This window comes from Urocitellus parryii, chromosome 3 (genome assembly GCF_045843805.1).
Source record: "Urocitellus parryii isolate mUroPar1 chromosome 3, mUroPar1.hap1, whole genome shotgun sequence".
NCBI classification, from domain to species: Eukaryota; Metazoa; Chordata; class Mammalia; order Rodentia; family Sciuridae; genus Urocitellus; species Urocitellus parryii.
The window spans coordinates 217,742,872-217,766,338 of NC_135533.1; the positions used below are offsets into that span (position 1 = coordinate 217,742,872).

Consider the following 23,467-nt stretch of genomic DNA (forward strand, 5'->3'; position numbering starts at 1 on the left):
TACTCTGCCTGCCCGGGACTCGGCCTCCCCAGTGGCACCAGGAGACCAAGACCCCACCGCTTGGTGGCCAGGGTGTGAGGGGGAGGCTGTCTGCTAGGGCTTTTGAGACCCCGCCCTTTCTCTGACCTTCAGGGCCTGGCTCCCTGTAGGCTCCTCAGGTTTACCCTTCCCTGGCGACTCCTGCTTCTGGGCAGCCTTAGGAGGGGAGTGGAACAAGCCCTGAACCACAGGGATTCTGCGGAAGCATTCCAGGCAGAGGTCTGCCCCCCACCCCTGATGTCCCCAGGCCCTGGTCTGTGTTCAGAGCTGGCCCCCTGGGCAGGGTGACTTGCTGAGTCTGTGCCCTTCTGCACTTTTCTCATCTCGGGTTCATCTCAAGGGCAGAGCCTGGGGCTGAGTCCTCTCTGGGTCTTACCTGAGTGAATGGAGGTGCTGAGATCCGGTGTGTCCCCGTAGTCAAGTGCTGGGAAGGATCCAGGCCTCCCCTCAGCAGGGGGTTGGGCACCCAGGGAGGGGGCTGAGCAGGGGAGAGTGTAGCCCTCCGCTCTCACCTCATGCTCCCCTGCCTTTGCACCTCCGCCCTGGCATGACACAGGGGCGGCCCTCGCTGGGGGCCAGCGCCAGCCATGCCCACAGGCTTCCGGGCAGCCTCTCTATTCATTCTGCATAGGCGCCCAGCTCTGCCCCCGCCTGGGGGGTTCTGTTCTCTGAACACAGAATGAACCAAGACGGGCTTCTGTCAATAATTCTTCTAATTAAATTATCTAATAAAAATATGTGAGGTTCACAGTTCACAGAGCCCCGTGCTGTGTGGGGAGAGGGCATGTCCCTGCTTCTCTGTGGGAAATGGAGGCTCAGGTAGGCAGAGTTACTGGTCAAGGTCACCGTCTTCGGGCTGCAGTGGAGCCAGAGGTGTGCTCAGGCCAGGGGGATCCCATCCACCCTCTGCACAGTGGCAGGGAGGGGGTGTCCAAGGACCCAGTCCCTGTGGAGCCCCAGGAGGCTGCTACCTGCCCAGGGTCATGGCGGGGGCAGCAGGGAGACTCCAGTCACTCAGCTCCCCGTAGTCCGTGACGTCCTGGGCTGCCACCTGGATGCAGTACCTGGCCTGGGGCCGCACAGCTCTGAGGGTGAAGCTAGTGGCTTCGATGGGCCCCACCTGTGAGCAGAGAGGGTTGGTGGGAGGTGGGTGGGGCCTGTGCACAGAGCCCCCTGCAGCTGCCAGCCCTGCCCCAGGACGCTGGTCCCCACGGCCTGTCCCTCACCACGCCCTGTGTGGCCCTGGTATGTTTGGGGCCTGGTTTGGGTGTGAAGTCTGTCCCCACTGCAGGGGTCTGATGCTAAGAGGTGAGGCTTTGGAAAGGGATCAGGATTGGAGGAGGTCCTCAGGGGAGGGAGCCCCGTGGTGTATCCCTGGTGACTAAGAAGAGCCAGAGGCCAGAGGAGACATGGGCTCCCTGGCTCTGGCCACGTGATGCCCTGCTGGAGCGTAGGCCACCCCCAGGGCAGGCCCTCCTCCTTGGGCCTCCACAGGCCTCCCTTCTCTCCCTGCAGCCTCGGGTGCTTCTCAGTGCAACAGTCCAGCACGCCCTGTTCTCACCGGCCCCTCTGTCCTCTCTGGGACCTAGAGCTGGGCCGCCGCGGTCCCCTGTGGACTCCGCAGGCCCTGTGCATGATGCAGCTATGAGTGCCCCATGCTGGGACCCCATCCCAACAGTCATCCTCCCTGGGCGCTCCCAGGGCTCCAGGTGCAGATGCCCACACTGTGTGTCCCTCATCTGCGTGGTCATGGGCTGTCCCGCCTTTGGCTGTGCGTGTCACGGCTGTGACCCTGGGCACCTTCCCACTTGTTGAGTCCCTGCTTTTGGTTCTGGGTTGACACCAGCCGTGGACTTGCTGGACAGCTCTACTTAGAGTCTAGTGACCCCAAGCTGAGTGCCAGGGCCCAGGTGCCCCCAGCCTCCCATGCCCCCCTGGACCTCACCTGGCGGAAGCGGGAGGCTCCCTGACGCCTGTATCGGATCCAGTACTTCAGAGAGAAGACCTCGGGGAAGGGCCAGGACCCAGGGGGCTCCCAGCGCACCTGCAGCTGCCGCCCAGGGAGGGGGCTCAGGCGCACGGCCTCCGGGGGGTCCGGTTTGACTGTGGAGCAGCGGGAGGCAGGGTCAGGACACAGCTCCATTCAGTCATTCACCCACCCAACAAGTGTCCCCTGAGCGCCCACCACCGCGCCAGACAGAGGACGCAGTGGAGACCCACACTGGCCACTGCTGGGCCCTGGAGCTCACAAGGTCAGGAGGAGGGGAAACAGGTGCAGGTTGGCGGGGCAGGACGGGAGTCGCTGTGTTTCTGTGAGACACAGATCCTGCACTCTCCACCGAGGAGGACGACTCTGGAGTCCCAGCTGTCACCAAGTTATGCAGCCCCCCAGCCCTGCACCATGGGGCCGGGTCCTGTCCCTGGACTCTCCTGTCCTGCACCTTCCCTTCCTCTGGAGCCATACTGGCCTGTGTGACTGTCACTGAGCACGAGGTCCTCAGGTCCATCCACACGGCAGGGCCCTTCTCCTCCCTCCTGCCCTGGCCAAGGACACTCTGGTGTGGATGGACCACTGTGCATCTGTCACCTGCAGGTGGCAGCTGGGCTGATCCGCCTGGTCTCTGTGCCGTGGGCATTGATGGGGACCTTCGTGTTTTACTAAACTCCACCAATCTCTAATATTAAAGGTTGCATTTTTGCTTGATACGGGGACCTGCTGTTGCTGGGCTGGCCTGAAAGTTGTGATCTTCCTGCCTCATCCTCCCCAGTCACTGGAATGACGGCATGTGCCGCCGCCTACAGTTTGTGCGTTTTTACCAACATACTGGAGTGGCCTCACTCGAGGTGACTCTGAGCAGAGACCTGAGGGAAATGAAAGAGTGGGGACAGAGGACATCTGGGGGAAGGTGCTCCAGGCACAGAAAGGCCCTGAGGCAGGACAGGACTAGGGGGTGAGGAGCCTGGGTACCTGGAGCAGAGGGGAGGGAAGAGAGGAGGAGGGAGGCGGGGAGTGGACGGGCCCTGAGGGTCGCAGGGAGGACTTGGGCTTTGACCGAGGGAGGTGGGAGCCCTGCAGGGCTCTGGGTGAGGAAGCAGAGGCCGACGCAGGTGTTCAGGGCGCCCCCTGGTGGCTGCTGCGGGGATGACGGGCCATGGGGCGAGGGTGGAGCCAGGGGCCGGGTGGGGGGGGAGAGGGGGTCAGGCCTCAGGGCGGGGGAGGGGGAGGCAGGAGGGCGCCGGCCCCGCCCGCACTTACTGACATGCTCCGCCACGAAGGGCGCGAAGCCGCTGCTGGCGCCCCCGGGGTGCACGGCCGTGACGTTGAGCACGTAGGGCGACAGGGAGAACAGCTGGACGTCGGGGATGGTGCAGCCGGTGGCCTCGGGGGTCGGCTGGAGGCACGGCCGGCTCTGCCCCTGGGCGGCCACACCGAGCCTGGACGCGGGAGGCAGCAGGTCTCAGCGTTTTCCCGGCCTCGGACCCCAGGATCCCAACCAGGGGAGCAGGGCAGCCCTGGTCGGGTCCTGCCCTCGCTGGCTGTGTGACCCGGTGTCACAGCGCAGGGGGACCCAGAGTGTCCAACACAGCCCCGGGAGGCACCAGGGTGCTGGGTTCTAAAGAGTCCAGCAGGTGAATCCCGACATTGGGCAGGTCAGCGAGCTCACAGCCCAGGGACCCGGGGGTTCGCAGAGCCTTCGGATTCGGGGACCCGGGATGTGGCTGCTGGAACCTCGAGCTGGCTCCGCGTCTGGGCTCCTGCAGCATCTGCTGAACCACGGCTTCCCGCGGGCCAGGGAGGGAGCTGAACCGGGGCCTCATGGGGCTGGGCAAGCACCAGCCTCGCAGCCACACCCCACCCCTTTTTATTTTGAGACAGGGTCGCCCTGAGTTGCCTAGGCTGGCTTTGAACTTGTGAACCTCCCCCTCAGCCTCCCAGATAACTGGGATGTTGGGCGTGTGCCACTCTGCCTGCTGTTTATATTGGTTTTACGCAGCGTCTAGAAGGCTGGACGTGCATGGTGGCCTGTGGTGTGCACTATGGCTGTCCTATGGTTTCTACTGGATGGGGCTGCGCTGGAATTCCAAAGGCTGGGATGTGTGGGTCTCCAAGGGCTCTCACAGCCAGAGGCTGGCCCCTCCCCAAGTCCACTGTCCCCTAGAGGTCCCTTCTGGCCCCCTCTGACCTGTATGTGGCGATGAAGGTTGTGGCTGTGGTGCAGTTGGGAGCTGGTGGCAGGGTCCAGGAGCAGTCCACGGCCACCGGGTACCTAGAGGCACGGCACTGCACCCGAGGCTGGCTTGAAGACACTGGGGCCACCAGAGGAAGAGAGGAGGGTGAGCTTCCTGTGTACCAGAGTGGACACAGCCCTGGGCTCACCCATATCACCAGCCACACCGGGCACACAGTAGGTGCCCCATGAAGGAATGTGGAGAATGGGTACAGGGGTGACAGGTACCTGCCCCATCGGCCGCCCCCCACACCGACGCAAGGCGGGCCCACCAGCCCATTTCCAGATGGGGAGGCTGAGGGTGAAGGATGGGAGCCTCCCTGTCCACATGTGGGTGCGCTGCTCCGGAGTGGACGCAGGCAGTTCCAGTTCTCCCTATGGTGGCCCCTGAGTGTGTGCAGGGGATGGTACCGGGGCCCAAGATGCCCCTGGTAGGAAGTAGCGTGGGGTCTGCCTCCGACCTGCCCTGTCCTGCAGACCTGGAGCCATCTCCAGGTGACTCAGGAGACCCGCCCTGTCACCGTCACATGGCGGTGGCTGTGCTCTTGAGGGGAAGGTGGGCGTGCCCAGGACAGCCACAACTCTCTTCCTAATGTTGTCGACCTGCGGTGGCCGTAACCCGTGGGTGTGGACGCCAGGACAGGGACCCGGACTATGGAAGCTGCAGGCTGTGGCCCCCCTCCTGGCTGGCACCTGGGGATGGGTTTGACCCCTGGCTTTCTGTTCCGCTGTCCGTCCACTGTGAGGGTGACCCTGCCCCACAGCAGGCATGTGGCCAGCCTGCTCCCAGAGCCAAGGCTGGGGCGCAGCCCCTGCCCGCCCGACCCCCGGGGCCCTGCTTACCTGCCCTTCCCCCGCAGGACGAGCCCCCTGCCCAGAGGGCCAGGGCCAGCAGGAGCCTCAGGGTCATGGCTGCGATGACTGATCTCTCAGGGTCTGGCGAGGGGACTGCTGAGCCTGGCTAAAGGCAGGGCACTGGGGACCCGTGGGGAAAGCCCCACCCGCCACCGAGCCTCCCTCCCCGGCTGACTCACTGGCCGGTCTGGGGGCCAGTGGAGAGAGGAGCAAGGGCTGCGGAGTCCCCAGCCCCCTCATTGGCCACCGAGGGTGCAGGCTGCAGAGAGCCTGGGGGTGGGGGCAGGGAAGGGGGACCGCAAAAGGGAGAAGTGACCCGGTGGCCTTCCCCAGCACAGCGGGCTGGTTCCCTTCCTTCCGGCTGCAGCAGGAAGCAGGGTGGGGGGTCCCCAGGGAGGAGGACGAAGACACCCAGAAAGCAGACAGACAGGCGGTTGCGGAGAGTCAGAGGTGGACAGGAAGAGGCTGAGAGGAGCGGAGATGGAGAGAGACCCGAGAAAGGACTCAGGATGGAGACTGAGGGACAGACGGGGAGATGGAGAAGTGACAGAGGGGGCCGGGGGGAGGAGAGGTGCAGGGGGACGAGACAGAGCTGCAGGGCACATGTGCCCCCCTCAGAGCCGCTGGCCCACTCCCCGGGCCAGGGATGGCCCCCCCAGCCACAGCAACCCCGGAGGCCAGGCGCTGGAGAAGAGCACCCCCACACTCTCCGTGCTGCTGGGGTGTCCAGGGTCAGCTGAGGTCATCCTGTACTGGTGCCTCCCAGGTCACCCAAGGAAACCCCCAGGACAGGCTGAACAGCACCAGGAAATTCCCAGTCCCACCCCTGCCTCCTCCCCGTTAGCTAAAAAGTGCCAAGAGCCCTCGGGGATTTCAGGGGATTTGCCAGAGGGACAGGGACAGGCTGGGGTCAGCTCCCCACCCACCCCGAAAGTGAGATTTGTGAAGAAATGTGGCCAGGTGCGGTGACGCACACCTGTCATCCCAGCAGCTCAGGAGCCTGCGGCCGGAAGATGGCCAGCGGAGGCCAGGCTGGGCCATGCAGTGAGACCCTGTCTCCAAATAAAAAGGGCAGGGGGTGGCTCAGTCCCAGTACAGGAAAAATAGACGAAACTCCGAGTCTGGAGGTGTGCTCAGGGGACAAGAAAGAAAGAAAAGTGCAGCCCTTCACATTTAGGTCTTTGTTCATTGTTGGGTTTTATTCCTTTTTTGGGGGGCGGGGGGAGTGGAGGAGGTACCAGGGCCCTCGACCCCTGGGCCAAATCCCCAGCCCTATTTTGCATTTTATTTAGAGACAGAGTCTCAGTGAGTTGCTTAGAGCCTTGCTAAGTTGCTGAGGCTGCCTTTGAACTCACGATCCTCCTGCCTCAGCCTCCCAAGCCACCGGGGTTACAGGTGTGCACCTCCCTGCCCGGTATCTTCAATTTTTTTTTTTTTTTTGTACTGGGGATTGAACCCAGAGGTGTGTTACCTCTGAGCCACATCCCTGGCCCTATTTTTTTTTAAATATTTATTTGTTTTTTAGGTGTAGCTGGACACAACACAATGCCTTTATTTTCATGTGGTGCTGAGGATCGAACCCGGTTCCCGCCTGTGCTAGGCGAGTGCTCTACCGCTGAGCCACAATCCCAGCGCCCCCCCCAGCCCTAGTTTTTATTTAGAGACAGGGTCTCACTGAGTAGCTGAGGCTGGCCAGGACCTGCGATCCTCCTGCCTCAGCCTCCCGAGCTGCTGGGTTTTCGGGTGTGGCTTGCCCGCTAGACAAGGCCCGGCAGAGAGCTGCACCCCAGCGACTACCTGGTGCTTTCCTGCACCCACTCCCATTTTAAAACATTGCTGTGGTGGTTTTATCTGGTGGCTGAGTTTGGGCGGGGCTCCTGTCCTGGGCCGCCCTCCCTGCCCTGCCGCAGGCGCCCAGCAGGACCAGTCAGACAGGCCACACGTGCATTTGTCTGTGCAGAGATCTTTTATTCCTGGATCGGGTTCCTCGGGACGGGACCCGGGCAGGACATACGCAGCTGCCCGGTGGGGAGGGCAGGCACACCCGACCAACCACAGTGTGCGGGGACAGCTGCAGTGATGGGGCCACTTAGGGGCAGTCGGGAGGGGACCCAGGCTGGTGTCCACGTGTCCAGTCCCAGCCGCCTGTGGGGCAGCGGCTGGCCGGGGGCTGGCTGGGGGCCTGGGGTTCTGAGCTGGCTGCGCAGCCCCCTGCTGGCCTCAGCGGCCCTGGGCCTGGAGCCTTTGCATCTGCAAGATCTGACTGAGAATCCGCTGCACGTCCTCGTCCATCTGGCCCTGGAAGCCGTGGGAGCAGAGAGAGACCCTGGGGCCACCTGCCCAGCCTCTGTGTTCCCTGCACACCCCCAGAAGGAAAGTGGAGGCCAGAGCCAGGGCGGCCCAGAGACGCAGCTGGAGCGGTGACTCACCTGGATGGCATACAGGAGGTGGCTCCTATACAGTGCCACCACAGCACAGTGGTCACGGGCAGCCTCCTGTGGGCACGGGGCAGGTGCTCAGAGGGGCAGCCCCCAGGCACCTCCCACCTGCTTCACCGAGTCTGTTGCTCGCCCCAGGGTGGCACCGATGGCTGGACCCTGCAAATTCCTGCCCAGGCACCTGCCCTCCTGCCCCCGGGCCGCCCAGGACTGTGCAGTGCGCCTGCGCGGCCCGCCCCTGGCCAGCACTGTCCTCACCTCCATCTGCCGCTGCAGGGCCTTCACCTGGCCTCGGAGGGCCTCCACCTCGGCCTCCACCCGGGGCGCGGCTGGGGCGGCCGGCTGCTCCTTCAAGGCCTCCTTGAGGCTGAAGACTTCCTTGGACAGCTCTGTGATCTGGGGGGGGGGTGTCGTCAGGCCACAGAACAGACCACCCTTTACATGTGGGGGGAGGCCCAAAGGACGTGCTTTGTGACGTGAAGATTCCACCAGATTCACATCTGAGGTTTGTGAACAGCTTCCTCTGCACACGACCGAGCCCACCCGTCGGGCTGTGTCCCCCGGACTGCACCTGAGGGCAGGGGGTGGCCACGGCCGGCTCGGCCCTTCGGGTCAGAGGACATTTGTACTTTCTGGCCCTTTATAGGAAAAGGTCCCTCCCGGCTCTCGGGGTCTCCTCTGGTCTCTCTGGAAGGGGCGGGTGGGCATACAGCAGAGTTCAAGGCCACCTGGCTCGGCCAGCTGGAGTCCCGAGCCCTGGGCCGCGTCCCTGATGGTACAGGTGGTTTTTTTTGGACTAGGCGCCACTGAGCCGCCTCCCCAGCTGTTTTTATTTTTTTTAAGACAGGCCCTAAGTTGCTCAGGGCCTCGCTAAGTTGCGAGGCTGGCTTTGAACTCGCCATCCTCCTGCCGCTGCCTCCTGAGTGGCAGAGGTGACAGGCGTCATCAAGAAGGGGAGGCTCGGCTGGGCTGTGGCTCAGCGGTAGAGCGCTGGCCTCGCAGGAGTGAGACCCTGAGTTTGATCCTCAGCAGCACAATAAATAAAGAAAACAAAGGTATGGTGTCCATGTGTAACTAAAAAATGTGTTTTTACAGAAGAAGGGCAGGCTCTACTCTTCTTGAGGGGGAAGGTGACCCCCGACCCTGTCTCTTCACCTGTGAAATGGGAGAACCGCGCTCTTAAGCGGCTGTGCTTCTGCACTAAGGTGAAGGTGAAACCGGGCCTGGCCACGGTGCATGCGCTGGACGCCAGGCCTTAGGATCACACCCAGACCAGACGTCCTCCCCCCGGGCCATCCTGCCCGAGGGAACATGGGCCACATCTGGGAACATGTGTGACTGTCACAGTTGCAGAGCTCCTGGCCTGGGGTGGGCGGAGGCCAGGGACGCTGCTGAGCACCCTGCAGGGCCTGGACGATGGACGGAAGCACAGCTCCAGCATCCCCGGAGCAGGCCCACTGTACACGAACCACAATGCCAACTGCGATTTTATGGTCCTGAGCATTGACCTGGGGGCTCTACCACTGAGTGACACCCCAGGTCTTTTTTTGTTTTTTAATACAGGGTCTGGCTAAGCTGTCCAGGCTGCTTTGAGCTGGCGGTCCTCCTGCCTCCGCCTCCAGAGTAGCCAGAATTACAGATGTGACCTCCACTCCTGGCCCAATTGCAATTTCCTCATTTTACAGAGGAAGCAACTTCTGCCCAGAGAGGTAAAGTGACTTGTCCAGGGTTACACAGCGATTCAGGGACAGGTATAGGGTCAGCACCCCAGGACATGGGGGTCACATGTATGACTGAGCCCCACTTCAGTTTTTGGAGGCTCAGTTTGTTCACCAGGAAAATGGAGTTAAAAGTGGTCTCTGGCTTTCAGGATTAGGGGTAGAGGAAAAGTGGAACTGTGAGGAAGAGGGCCGGTCCGACACCCAGCAGGCGCTGTTGTCGGTATTACTGAGGTTGTATTAGGAACAAAACTTGAAAACTTGGGTTCACACCCTGGCTGAGCCATTGCCTGGCTTTGTGACTCTGAGCAAGTGGCTTCACTTCTCTGTGCCTAAGTTTCCTCAGTGGGGAGATTTACCTTGCAGACCTTATGAGCACTTGGCGGGAGGACGAACTGCAGGGCCTAGGGCCTGGCGGGCCTCAGCCCCGGGTAAACGCTCTGCAGCCTGGTGGCCATGGCCGACCCCCTCTACTGCCTGATCCCCATCTGCATGATGGGCTGGTTCCCCCGCTCCGCTGGGGACCATCCTCTGCTGAGTGGGCCCATGGAACACGGGACGGCTCACCCACCTTCTTGTCCTTCTCCTTGGCCTTGTCCAGGGCCTCCTGGGCGCGGCTCTGGGCCTCGCGTGCCCTCTCGGCTTCGGTCCGTAGGCTCCGTAGCTGCTGCTCCGCGGTGGCCAGCTGGGCCTCAGCCGCGTGCCGCTCGCTCTTCATGAACAGCGCCTCTCGCTGCACCTACGGCCCAAGCCCCCCCCGTGACTCTCAGGCACTGGGACCCCAGGCTTCTTGGCCTGAGGACGCTCAAGTCTGTGTTGACCCCAGCGGTGTGACCCACGTCAGTTCTGAATTCCTCTTGGCCCTGTGCACGTTCAGGCCCGCCCCGCACCTCTGCTGTCCTCGCTGGCTGTGTGTCCTGGACAAGTGATCTCGCCTCTCTGTGCCATTTCCTCAGATATGAAAAGAAGGGAATCATGCTGGCTGCCACCTCGCGGAGCCGTGGTGTTTGCCTAGGGGGTGCCTGGCTCACCGTGCTGAGTGGGAGTCAGAGTTGTCATTTTTCCATATTATCATGTTCTCTGTGGGTGGTGCAAGTTCGTAGATTTCTTAGAAAAGGTAAGTAAAAGAGAATTGGCGGAAAAGCCGAAAACATGGAAAAGTGGATGCGTGCATTCACGGAAATAAAGATGGGGCAGCGTTCCCTTTGCAAAGTTCCTTCTTGGAAGGGCGGATTGGCTTTAGAAATAGTTTCCTGGAGCCAGGTGTGGTGGCATGGGAGGCTGAGGCAGGAGGATGGCAAGTTGGAGGCCAGCCTCAGCAACTGAGCAAGATCCTGTCTCAAAATAAAATAAAAAGGACTGGGACGTGGCTCAGTGGTAGAGCACCCCTGGCTTCCATTCCCAGAACCAAAACATAAAAAATAAAATAAAATAAAAACAAAGCTCCGGGGGAAAATGGGTTCTAAGTGCATACTCCCATCAACACAGACTGGCTATATGTCAACAATGTTTAAAAACCAGAGCTGCGGAACTCACTCTAAAAATGAGTCACCGTGCAAAAGGTAAAATCTAGAAAATAAGCCTGAAGGTGGGCATAAATCAGACTGTGGACTCCAGGAAGTCGATTGAGGATTTAAGGGGTTTGAAAGCGTGTGTCCTTGAAGATAGATATTCTGCTGTGGATCACTGACACTTGTACCGGTTACAGTTCTTGCTAGAGTGTAGAATAAACCCAAGTAGGGGCCGGGGCCGGGGCTCGGGGGCAGAGCACTTGGCTAGCATGTGGGAGTCCCTGGGTTTGATTCTCAGCACTGTATACAAATAAATGAATAAATAAAATAAAGGTACACCAAAACTAAAAGAAATATTAAAAAATAAGCCCATGTAATCCACACACAGTGACTAGGAACTACTACTGTTTCCATCACACAGATGAGCAAACAGAGGCACAGACAGGAAAATTCTTTCCTGATAACAGTCAAAGAAGGCGGTTTCTTATTCAATATTTGTCAACACAGCTGCTTTTGTTGTTTAAGTAAAGAGATCAAGTCAAAGGTCCACCCTCAGGGCAAAGACCAAACCAAACCCAACCCAAACCCTGGATTAAAGCAAAACAAAACAAAGTAAACCCTCCGCTGGCTGCAGTGGTGCATGCCTATAATTGCAGCTGAGGCAGGAGGCTGGGGCAGGAGGCTCACAAGTTCAAGGCCAGCCTTAGCAACTTTGAGAGACCCTGCCTCAAAATGAAAACTGGGCTGGGGGTGAGGCTCAGGGGAAGCATGCTTGCCTGGCATATTGAGGCCCTGGGCTCAATGCCCAGTCCTGGAAAAACAGATCGACAAAAAACAAGTCCAGTAGGTTAAAAACAATCAGATCGAAAATTCCTGCTCATAATATCTTCTTTCTAGAGTTTGGTCAGAGGGGTGAAAATTGTAAGAGCATTTTCAGGATACGGTGAAGCAGCCAGCCGGGAGAACCCACAGGGTCAACATGACCTCCAGGGTAAAAGGACATTGGGAGAAAACATGGGGTGGGGAGGAATCTGCTGCTTACAAAAATGGTGGTCGTGGATCCCGACCTCACACCACGCACAAGGTTAAGAACCAGAGAGATGTCATCATCGGAAACTACAAGGAGGTGCAAAGGAAATACAGAAGATCGCACGACCTCGGACAGGGTTCTATAACCACATCCCAAGACGTAGCTGCCATTTTTAAAATGAGGTCAAACTGAGTTAAAAAGAGGAACCAGGAGGAACATCAGGGGCTGAGGGTGGCTGGGTCCCACGAGCCCCAGAAATCTCGACGGGGTCAACGGCTGTCAGCAAGCTGGCGGGTGCAGGCCCCAGGCTGCCGGGCCCCCAGGCCTCGGGCGGCGCGGGGCGGCGGCCTTGCTCACCTGGAAGACCTCGGCGCTGGTCCTCTCGTGCCTCCGCGCCAGCTCCTCCAGCTGCCCCTGCAGCCGGGCCACCTCGGCCTGCAGCGCGCCCACCGTGCGTTCGTGCTCCGCGCGGGCCACGCCGTCCCCGCGCTCCCGCTCCAGCTCCGCCCGCAGCCGCGCGGCCTCCTGGCCGGCGGCCACCACCTCCTGCTCCAGGCCGGCGGCGCGGCCGCGCAGCTCCAGGGCCTCCTCCTGCAGCCGGCGGTGCTCGCAGACCGGCACGGACGCCCGGCGGAGGGCCTCGGAGGCCTCGCGCAGCTCCGCCAGGCCCCGCCGGGCCTCCTCGCAGGCCGCGGCCAGCTCTGTGGCCCGGGCCTCGGCCGCGTCCCGCGCGTGGCCCAGCTCGGCGGCCGCTGCCTGCTGCTGCTCCCCCGCCGCCCTGGCCGCGGCCAGCTGCTCCCGCAGCACCTCCAGCTCCCGGCTCTGCTCCAGCCGCGCCTCCTCCCGTCGGGCCAGCTCCGCCCGCAAGCCCCGGGCCTCCTCCTCCGCCAGCAGCCGGCCCGCCCGCGCCTCGTCCAACAGGGCCGAGGCCGCCTCCAGCTCCCGCAGGCGGCGGTCGCGGTCGCGAAGGTCCTCCCGGGCCTGCTCCAGGGCCGCCCGCAGCTGGCCGGTGTCGCCACCGCTGCCCGCACCGGCCCCGGCGCCCTCGGCCTCGCGCACCCGCGCCCGCAGGCGACCGGCCTCGGCCTCTGCGGCCTCGCACTTGCCGCGGGCCGCCTCCAGCTCGGCAGCCGCCTCCCGCTCTCGCTGCCGCAGCGCCTCCTCCAAGCCGCGAATCCGGGTCTCCAGCTCCGCCTGCAGCTTCTCGGAGGCCTCAGCGGCCCCGGGGTGCAGGCTGGAGCCCGCGGGGACCCCGGCGCCCCGGGCGGCCTCCGTATCCGCGGCCTCTACGTGTGCGGCCTGGGGCTCTGTGAGCCTCACTTCGGCACCGCCCTCGCCGCGGGCCTTGTCTGGATTGTCTGCTTTCCTTTCTGTGGCCTCTGGGCCAGTGGCCTCAGCTCCCGTGGCCTCAGCCCCCAGGGTGGCAGCTCCAGCCTTCCCCCGCAGCGCGGCCTTCACTGGGGTCAACTGCGCTGCGGGGGCCTCAGCTGCCTGGGCCTCGGCTCCCGCCCCCTCTGTTTCCTGGGCCTCAGCATCCGCCGCTGCCTCTTCCAAAGTCCTGGCTTCCGCGGCTTGGGCTGCCGCAGTCTCCTCACCTGTGTTCTCTGCCCCGGTAACTCGGGCTTCCAGAGCCGCGGTGCCCTTTAGCTCGGCTCCTGTGGGTCCCTCTGGGGCCACGTTGGCTCCCGAATCGGAGCCCTGGGGGGGGCGGTGGGCAGCTGCCTCTGCCCCCGGGGCCTGCCCTGCCTCCTGCTGGTCCAGCGCCCGCACGGCCTCTGCATGCTGCTCTCGAAGCTGGTCAAACTGGGCCCGGAGCGAGTCATAGAGGACCAGGGGGACAACCTCAGCAGAACCATTCGCCTCCATCCGTGCCTCGTCCTTCTCGAAGTCCTCCAGAATCTGGGGTCGGGGACAGGCAAGGGCTGAAGGCTCCGCAGGGCACAGTGCAGACTGGCGGCCTTCCCTGCACACCCTGACTCCAGGGAACCCAGGCCTCACACGTCCTCGGCCTCAGTGTCCCCACCTGCACCTTCTCCATTAGCTCCTGGTTCTGTCTCGTGAGTGCAGCCACCTGCTCCTGCAGTGCAGCCACCTGCTCCTGGGCCGTCGGGCTTAGCTGCCTGGACAGCAGGGCCTCGGCCCCTGGCAGGGGGCACAGAGTCAGGCCCGGGGTCCCAGGACACAGGGGACAGGAGTGGGGGTCTGCGGTGGAACATCAGGGCCCCCGGAGCAGGCTGAATGACTCGCAGGCCCCCCGCCCTCCCTCCCACGTCACACTCTCTCCCCGGGTGGGAGGTCTCTCCTGGTTCCAGGACCCGATGGACAGATTCATGCGGGAGGGCAGGGCCCCGGGCTCACCTGGAAAATCGGGCAGCTCCCCTTCCTCATCCTGCAGGGTGGCCACGTCATAGCTGGTGTTCTCCCGCTCGCTCTGGGGGTGGGGACAGAGTGGCTTGGGGTCCTGCTCCCCCACCCCCTGTCCCCCAAAGCCCACTGTGGCCTGAGCTGGTCACACTCGGACTCCCATGAGCACTGCAGGGCTTCCTATCTGCTGGGTACCGACCATGTCCTCTCCGTTCTTCGAGGTGCCAGCTAAGCGCTCTACCCTGAGCTGCCCGCCCGCCCCGTGTGCCCATTTTTAAACTGGGCTTTTTTAAAGCTATTGGGTTGTAAGGATTTCTTACATATTTTGGATGCTAACTATCGGATAACCCCATTCCATGGTATGTGTGCGGCGGACACTGCCCTCCTGGGCGAGGGGGCCCCAGGATGGGGTGGGTGTGTTTGGAGAGGGCGGGGCCATGCTGTCCGCTCTGCACACCAGCATGGCTGTGGGCGGCTGTGGGTTGGGGTGTCGGCACTGTGACTGCTCCCCCCTGTACACACGTGTGCCTGTGCCTGCTGCTGTTGGCCGTGTGGCCGTCCTGGATGGCTGGGTGTATGCAAAGGAACCTTTTGTCTGTTTGTGTAAACATTTTGAGATATCTCTGGTGCATATGTACTTCTGGCATGTTGTGCATGTGGCGGGCTGTGGGCTGCGTGTTCACAAGTATGACCTGTGTGTGACGACATGCTCGGGTGAGCTTGTTCTAAAAGACGTACATGAGTCCTCGCGTGTAGGTGTTGGGAGAAGTGTCCACCACGGGGCTGTGTGTAGTGGAGGGTGTCTGTCATCATGGGTTTATGAAGATGTGTGAAAGGGCTAAGCTTTTTCTTCTTCTTTTTATTTTTTCTTACTTTTGGTACTAGAGATTGAACCCAGGGGCACACCAACCACTGAACCACGTCCCCAGGCCGCTTTATTTTGAGTTGCTTAGGGCCTTGCTAAGCTGCCGAAGCTGGCTTTGAACTTGTGATCCTCCTGTCTCAGCCTCTCAAGACCCTGCCTGACCAGGACTGGCATTAATACTGAAGAGCCCCTCTGGTGGGTTTGCACCTATGAGGCCGCAGGGCTCTGCTATGGCTGCCAGGCCACGCCCCCGGCTGCTGCAGGCCCCGCCTCCCTGGCCGTCCCAGCCCCACCCTGGTTCTGGCTCGCCACGCCCCTGCCTGGCCCTAACTGGCCTTGCTCCTGGCTCCCGCCCAGCCCCTGGCCTGCCCCTGCCCTCTGCTCCCACCTCCAGCAGGGACAGCCGGCTCTGCAAACTTTCCACCTCTCGGCCCAGGCTCTCCTTCTCCTCCTGCTTCTCTGCCAGCAGCTGCTGCAGCTCTTGCACCTGGGGCAGGAGGTATGGGCTGAGGTGCCTCTAGGAGGAAATAGGGGCAGGGCGCCCGCTCTGCCCCCGCCCCCGCTGCATACCTGTCTCTGCAGACTGTGGAGCGAGCAGGCCTCGGCCTCCTGCGGCTGCCGGGAGGAGAGGCAAGGGGGCCTCACTAGCGCAGTAGCACCCCACTCTGATCATCCCCTGCACAAGTTCTTGTGGGGCCCCTATTTTGGGGCAGACTTGTTTGGGGGCCACTAACTATTCATTCACCTGAATATTCATCCATTCAGTAACTATTTATTGGGCACCTACTGTGAGCCAGGCACTGGCAACCATGGCTGCCTGTGGGCTTGTGCGGGTCGGTGGACATGAATGAAATCTACAGCAAGCCACAGCAGTAAGAGCCAAGAATGGAAAGAGCAAGCTGAAGAGTGAGCGGACCAGGGCTGTAGTTTAAAATAAGCTGGGAAGGGGAGGCGAGTTCGGCCTTTTGAGCAAAAGAGGCGAGGAGGGAGCTGTGGGGCCATGTGAGGGAATGGCATTGTGGGTAGTGGAAACAGCCCGTGCAAAGGCCCTGAGGCAGGACCCAGCTTGGCATGTTGGAGGCCCAGCGAGGAGCCCATGTGGCTGGAGCAGTGAGGAGAGGAAGACAGGGGTGGAGAAGGTGGAAAAGGCAAGGCCACGCTCCCCCAGAAATGCACCTCCCAGGCCTGCTGCCTCCTGACCTCCGGCTGCCTCCGGTCCCTGTGCTGCTCCAGGCCTCGGATCTTCTGCAGGAGGTGGCCTCTCTCCTGCCGCAGCCGCACGATCTCCTCATAGGCTTCGCGATCATCCTGTGGCCCTCCCCGCCCGGTGCCCACCGCCTTTAGATGAGGCCCACGTAGGAGCCAGAGCCCTGCCCGGCTCCCCCATCCTCCAGGCCCGCGTCCTTACCGGCATGGGAATGCTGGCGGGCGGCTGGGGTGCCTTCCGCTTTTTGGCAGCCCCTCTCTGGTCGTGGCTGGACACGGAGTTCTGGTGGGCAGAGGGAGAAGGAGCACGTGGGGGCCACCTCGCTAGCCCACCCACCCCGTCAACCCCCCAGCCGGCGGCCTGGCTTCCCCAAGTCCTCCCTTGTCCCCCCACGGGGGTGAGGGGCCTTCCCTGCAGTCCTCGACCTCACCCTGTGCCCTGCCCGGGCTCTGGCTCTCCCTGGTCCAACAGACCACTAGTTTCTTTTCCCCGTGGAGCCAAGGTACTGACAATGGGGGTGGAGGGGAGGCAGAAGCCAAGCCCCTTTCCCTGACCAGAGCAGCCCTCACCAACCTCAGTCCCGGTCACCCACCCAGGGCCATGAACTGGCCCCATCTCTGGATGGTCCCTGGGTTTGGGGAATTATGCAAGCAGTCGCCACTTGGTGGCAGCATATGCCAAACAGGTCCGCCCAGGTATAACCGGGCAGGGGTCCATCTCTTCCTCCCTTTCTACAGAGCTGGGGGCCAAGGAGAATGAGTGTGTGCAAGGGGGTCTGGCCCCTCGGGGATCCATACCTGAGATGATGCCTCGCCTGAGTCGTCCCCTAGGGGCAGGGGAGAGAGGGAAGCAGGGTCAGGCGCTCAGTTCCAGAGGCTCCCTTCTCCCTCAAAGGGCAATAGGGGGCCCAGGGGCCTGGGGGGTCCAATTGCCCAAGGATCAGGGATTTCGAGGCAGGAAACCTTGCTGATAGGAGGGACCTTGAAACCCAGAGAAAGGACAATGGCCCTTCCAGGATGGAGTGGGTGGGCTGCCACTCCTTAGGAGGAGGCGGGGTGCTCTGTGTTTAGTTGTGGTGGGCATTTATTACTGATTTACATTCAGCCTGAATCAGACCCAGGGCCTCACACAGGCTAGGCAAGCGCTCTAGCACTGAGCCCCAGCCCCCGCCAGAGAGGTGGAGTTGTAAGAATAAGGGTGACCCCGGAAATCAGAGTGGACCCCCGACCACTCTAAATGTTCCTGGGCTCCTTGAAACGACCTCAAGTAGGGGAACCATGAAACCTCCTATAATGCAGCAGGTATGGGGTACCTTGAAACTACCCACAGTAGGGGGAAAGGGGTGATAAGAAACTGCCTAGGGGCTGGGGCTGTAGCTCCACGGGAGAGCACTTGCCTCGCATGCGTGAGGCCCTGGGTTCCATCCTCAGCACCACATAAAAATAAATAAACAAAAATAAAGATATAAAAAAAGAAAAGAAACTTGGGGGGGTGCCTGAAATCACAGGGAGACGGCGCTCACGTACCACTGGGCGGGGAGGGACGCTGAGCTGCCTCTTGCAGAAGGTGCAGGATGAGCTTGTCCCCTGCTAGGGCCCCGTAGTGAGCGGCGTCCTGGCCCAGGGCGTCAGTGAGGCCTGGCCGGGCCCCGCCTTGCAGCAGCACCTCCACCGTCTCAGGGCTGGCCCCCTCACAGGCCAGCATCAGGGCCGTCCTGCCAGGGAAGGGGGCTGCTGAGGGGCGGGCACATCCCCAGGCCCCTCCCCGCCAGACCCAGGCTGGGAGGAGGAGGAGGCCCCCAGGTCCCAGAGCTCCGCGAGGGCTGGGAGGGAGACCTCACCTGCCCTGCAGGTCCTGGTCATTGGCAGCAGCCCCCTGCTGCAGGAGCAGCCGGCACAGGTCCGAGTGGCACATCTGAGCAGCTATGATGAGAGGCGTGGCGCCCGACTGGCAGGGAGGAGGAGCCGTGAGGAGCTGGCCCTGGGAGGCAGGGAGGCCAGGCAAGGCCCCAGCTTCGCCCCCCCACCCAGCGCACCTCGCAAAGGGGGCCTGGGGCGGCCACTTGGAGGCACACGCCTAAGTGGAATCTCTAAAACATGCAGGCTCACCCGGTCTCGCGGGTTCAGATGTGCCTTGAAGGAGCAGAGCATCTCTGAGCAGGACAGGCAGCCTCCAGCCGCTTGAGTAGAGGAAAGAGGAGAAGGGGAGAGCGCAGACATTTTGGGGGAGCCTCCTGCCTGGATGCCACTTTTACAACGAAGGCAATATTTCCTCCTACAGATGAGGAAACCAGGCCCACAGCGAGGCCCACGGCCCCCCACGGGGGCTCAGAAGCAGAGAGAGCCCCGTCTAGGACCGGCCTGCTGCCTCCCTCTCCCACGCCCCGCACGGATCCACTGTGGCGGAAGCCGCGCGGATCCTCACATATTTCCTCCTGTTTGATTCGCCCTGCGTGATGAACCCAGTTTTCAGCCAGCAAGCTCTATGCACAGCCTGCTGTGCGCCTGAGGGAGCGTGGGTTTCCTCTGCTGCCCTTGGAGGGACCCATCCAACAAATGTCCGCAGGGGGCGGGAAACCAAGGCCCTTCCACAGGGAGGCCCACACCACTGGGGACTGGAGGCGCCACACCCGGGGGGGTGGCCAACCCCAACTGCAGGAAGTCTGGGACAGGCCCCGAGACTCTGAACCAAGCCCAGTCCTATCGCATCCCTAAGAACAAATGTGTCCCCAGCGGTGGGCTCGGCTCAGTGGGTGGGAAGGGGTCTGCAGTGGATGGGGAGCCACTGGCCGCCTGGGCCTTGAGCTCTCCAGAGATGCTCCAGTTCCTCAGGGGACTTAAAGTCTGGGCAGCCCTGCCGTCGTCCACACAAAGACCTGGTGATCCACAGGCTACGCCACCAGCCACTTGAATACAGGAAAGAGGGGACGTAGGGTCTCCCCCAGGTAGTGGACCTCAGCACTCCTCGTCCATTCGAGGGTGACGGCCTGTGCTTCCGCAGGCACTGAGGATGGCGCAGAGCCCCATGCCCAGCACACAGCAGGTGCTTGGTAAGGAAAAGGAGGAGGCAGGAAGTCCACCACGGAGAGACCCTGGCCAGAATGACCCCAGCCCAGCACCCCCTCCAGCCACGGTGGGCAGGGTGCCACCCACCTGCGTGATGTAGGGCTGTCCATCCACTGCCATCCTCGATGTCCACCACGCACGAGGCCTGGGAAGGGGCACAGGCCACTTGCAACCCGGCCAGCCTCTCCCTCCTGATTTCCCTAGGACCACCTCCCCGCCCGGGCTCGCTGAAGGTCAGCTCCTGCGGCCCTGTCCCCGCTCCCTGGCGTGCTGAGCCACCTGTCAGGCCCTGGGGTTGGTGAGAAAGTGCTGGGAGCTCTGAGTGTGACCCTCTGAGGGGGACCTTGGCTGAAAAAGCAGGTGGTGCTGAGGGAAAGGGGCTCAGGAAGGTCCGTGGTGCCGAGAGGGCGTCCTGACGTGGGGCGTACGTGGTTGTCCAGGAAGTAGCTAGAGCTTGAAAGTGAAGGGGCCAAAGCATATTGGGGTTCAGGGAGAACCTGGAGTCCAGGGAGTATCTGAGATACGAAGGCCAATGACCTGCAGCAGCTGCTTCAGACACTGCGGGTGCCCGTACTTGGCGGCCAGGTGGAGGGCGTTGTAACCTGGAAGGAGAGGTTCACTAGAGCTCTGGCTAATGCAGGGGTTCCCAGCTGCCCCCAAACCCGAGTCTGCTGTGTGCAGTTGCCCGTGGCTAAGTCCCCACTTCCCAGCTACTTCTCACAACGGCGCTGCTCCCTGGGTCAGAGTCTCCCAGCCCCAGCCAGTTGGCGTCCCGGACACCTCATAATCTAAGCTGCACTCTGCACCCACAAACTCACGACCTGCAGTCACAGCTACTCCCCACGTCGCAGCTGTTCTGGATGCTCCCTGCACTGAGCTCCAGCTCCAGCCACCATGATGCGAGGATCATCCAGGTGCACCTGTCCCAGGTGCCACCCTGTCCCATCGGCCAACCCCCAGCTACTCCCTGTTCCCTGCCTGCTCTGCCTGGGCCCCAGAGCCTTGGATGTGGCTCTGCGCATGCCCAGTCACCCCGAGTCTCCAGGACCCCCTGTGGCCGTGATTTCCCAGTTATTCCCTCGGGTCTCCAGTTGACTCGTGGGCCCAGATTCTCCCACTGCCGCAGCTCCTCCCGAGCTCCGGCTGCCCCTCGGCCCAGCCAGGCCTGCAGCCCAGGTCCTCCAGCCTCACTGGTTCTTCTTAGGCTCAGCTATCCCCGGGAACCCAGCTTCTCCCCAGCTCCAGGCCTGCCCTCCCCACCCACTTCCCTGGTCTCTCCCTGAACACCCCAGATGCTCCTCAGGTCCCGGCCCCGGGGTCCGACTCCCTCAGGAGCAACCCCAGGCTCCTCCTCTGCCTTGGCCCTTTTCTCAGAAGCTCCCCCAGCCCAGAGGCTCCCCTGTTCCAGCTGCTTCCTCTGATCCACCCTCCACCGGACCCTAGTCCCCCCTGTTCACAGCTGCCATCTCCTTGCTCAACACCAGCCAAAGTCTCTGTCCGTGGGCTCGCTGGCTGGCGTGGCCCTGTCCCGGGGGCCGTGGGGGCCCCCTCTTCCCACGGGGATGGGCGGGACTTGGGGCTGGGGCCTGGCCTCTGCTGTACTTCCCACCCGGGGTCCGGGCTGCCTACCTGCTCCGTCAGTGCTCATGACGTCGGCGCCGTGGGCCAGCATCACCTCCAGACAGCTGGCTGCACCCCGCATGGCCGCCAGGTGGAACCTGGGGAGCAGAGGGCAGAGGTCAGCCACCGCCGGCCCCCCAGCCTTCCCACCCCTGGGGCGCGGGCACTCACGCGGACTTGCCCTCAGGGTCCAGTTTTGTGGGCACCAGCCCCTTGCGGGCAATGAGGGCGGCCACCCGGGCTGCGTCCTCGTTCTCCACGGCCTGCAGCAGCCTCTCGTCGCTCTTGCCCCAGTCCTGGCCCTGTGGGGGCACCAGGCGTGTGGGGCTGGGCTGGTGGCTGCCCCTCCCCGCTCCCCCTGGCAGGGGCTCTGGGCTCTGGCCGCCCGCCCCTGGGCACTTGCCTGGCGCCTGCCTCTGGCTGCCGGCTTCGGGATGGGGCAGGGGCCGCAGGGCGGGCAGGAGCCGAGGTCGGTGGGGCTGAGCCGCAGCTGCAGGGGAGGTGGTCCTGGGCGGGGGGCCTGAGACAGTGTCTCCCAAGCTCGCGCCCCCAGCATCTTCCCCAGGCCCATCGCCCCAGCCATCCACCCAGCCTCCTACTAACACCCTGACAGCCCACTTCTCCCAAAACACGGCCCCCACTGTCCAAGGCCCCTGTCCCTTAGTGTGACTCCCCCTCTGCAGCCTCACTTCCAGCAAATGGATCCACAGTCTTTCCCGAACTACCCCCAGAGTCTCCCCATCAGGCCTCCAGGAGGTCCCTTCCCGTCTCCAAAGCACTCTGCCCCACCTATGCTCCCATGACTGCACCTGGCACCACTGTCCCCCAAATGTCCCAAGGCCTGTCCACTCAAAATCACAGCCTGACGTGCATTCCAAAATGCAGCCCCCAAATGCCTGAAGTATTCTCTAAAACCAAGAATTCCCAAATCATTATCCCAAAATATCCTCAAAAATAACTACAACAACAACAACAAAACCAAACCCGTTTCCTTCAGTGGTCTCTGAAACAGTTCCCAAATGCCATCTCCTCCCAGCTGCCTCCCCGAACAGCCTCCACACTGTCCCCGCAAATGGTCCAGCGTTTCCAAATGGGGTTTCCAACTGTCCCCCCAAATGCCCTCTATATATTCTCCTGCTCCCATCTAGCCTCAGAACCGTCCCTCCAAATGCCCTCTACACTCTAACTGCCCCATCTAGTCTCAGAACGCCCTCTCCAAGCGTGCCCTTGTGTGTCCCCAAATGGCCCGTTTGTCCCCCAAAGCTGCCCTCACCCCGGACCCCTCCCTCGCGCATCTTTCCAGGTCTGGGGTGGGGGCGGGGGGCGGGCAGCCAGGACGGGAGGGAGAGGAGGGACCCGCGCCTTCGGCCCTACCGCGAAGGAGGTGGCCGCGCACAGGCACAGCTGCTTCATGGCGTCCGGGCGGCGGGTTCCGGGGCGCGGGACTGAGGGGCTGGGGCCGGGCGGGGCGGGGCCTGAGCCGGAGTCCCGCCCACCGGCCCCGCCCCGCCCATCGGCCCCGCCCCGCGGGATGCCCATCCCTCTGGGGCCCCACCCGCCGGCCTCACGCTGAGGCCTCGCCCCCTCACCTTAGTCCCTCTGTCCCTCTGCGCGCACCTCTGTCCCTCTGTCCCTCTGCGTGTGTTTGCAAGCAGCGCTCGGCCGCCCCGCCTGGGCCACCTGGCTGACTGGGCTGAGCTACTTACCGGCTGTCCCCTTCCCTTTCCTCAACTGCGGAACGGGCTTCAGGATAAGCAGTCACCATGGCAGGTGGTCACCACGAGCACTGGCCAGACACTGTATGCGAAGCACCGCACCACGCAGTGCCTGGCATTCAGTGAGCACAAGGAAAAACCTTGGTTCACTCATCCAACACAGACGTAGCTCTACGGCTAGCTCCTGGGGACACTGGAGGGCGCGACACAGTAGATGCTCAGCTAAATCCACTGAAAGACACAGGACACGCCCTTGGCTCTGGCCCCAAGGTGCGGGGAGGTCTGTCTCCTCTGCCTGCCCTCAGCGGGGCAGATCCAGTGGTGACTGAGACAGTCCCTGCTGTCACGGGGTCCCTGGAGAGAAGGCATGTACCCATAGACTCATGAACCATGTGCTTGGGGCCATGACCGGAACCTAGTGGGGAGCTCGTGAGGCTGCCCTAGGTGGCTGGAGTCAGGGAGGGCTTCCTGCGAGGGAACTTGAAGGAATGGTGGTGGCCACCTGCAGAGTGCAGTCGCTCTGCTGCACCCTCCCCACCCTCCGTCTCCTCCCAGAAGCTGCAGAAAGTAGCTCTGAGCAGCAGAGCCAGGCCCCTCTCCTCTGCCCACAGCCTCCATGGCGCCCATCTCCCTCAGAGTTAAGCCCTCTCTGTGGCCCAGAGGGCCCTGCACCATTGGCCCTGTGCCCTCCCTGCCTCCTTCCTCTCCCCCTCTTCCCTCTGCTCCAGCCACAGACTCCTCTCGGAGCCTCCAGCACAACAGGCTGGGCTGCCCCCGGGCCTTTGCAGGGCTGCACCCTCAACACCCTCCC

At 62.5% G+C, this 23,467-nt stretch overlaps 2 protein-coding genes across 2 annotated transcripts; both read right to left on the reverse strand.

Moving 5' to 3' along the window:
- Positions 1–1,006: 1,006 nt before the first annotated feature.
- On the reverse strand, positions 1,007–5,186 carry Ebi3 (Epstein-Barr virus induced 3). The gene is made up of 5 exons (XM_026404428.2): positions 5,112–5,186; positions 4,224–4,347; positions 3,296–3,474; positions 1,985–2,142; positions 1,007–1,159 (listed from the first exon to the last, which is right to left on the reverse strand). The coding sequence occupies exons 1-5, from the start codon at positions 5,176–5,178 to the stop codon at positions 1,007–1,009; spliced, it is 681 nt and encodes a 226-aa protein (XP_026260213.1). The 5' UTR covers positions 5,179–5,186.
- A 1,900-nt stretch (positions 5,187–7,086) lies between these two features.
- On the reverse strand, positions 7,087–22,371 carry Ankrd24 (ankyrin repeat domain 24). The gene is made up of 21 exons (XM_077795844.1): positions 22,316–22,371; positions 21,345–21,431; positions 21,113–21,243; positions 20,951–21,039; positions 19,859–19,923; positions 19,409–19,466; positions 18,365–18,435; positions 18,097–18,203; positions 17,783–17,970; positions 17,054–17,082; positions 16,458–16,538; positions 16,250–16,357; positions 15,620–15,664; positions 15,438–15,536; positions 14,179–14,251; positions 13,844–13,962; positions 12,178–13,719; positions 9,851–10,018; positions 7,820–7,957; positions 7,553–7,618; positions 7,087–7,421 (listed from the first exon to the last, which is right to left on the reverse strand). Exons 1-21 carry the CDS (start codon positions 22,352–22,354, stop codon positions 7,344–7,346), a joined length of 3,381 nt encoding a protein of 1,126 aa, XP_077651970.1. The 5' UTR covers positions 22,355–22,371; the 3' UTR covers positions 7,087–7,343.
- Positions 22,372–23,467: the final 1,096 nt, after the last annotated feature.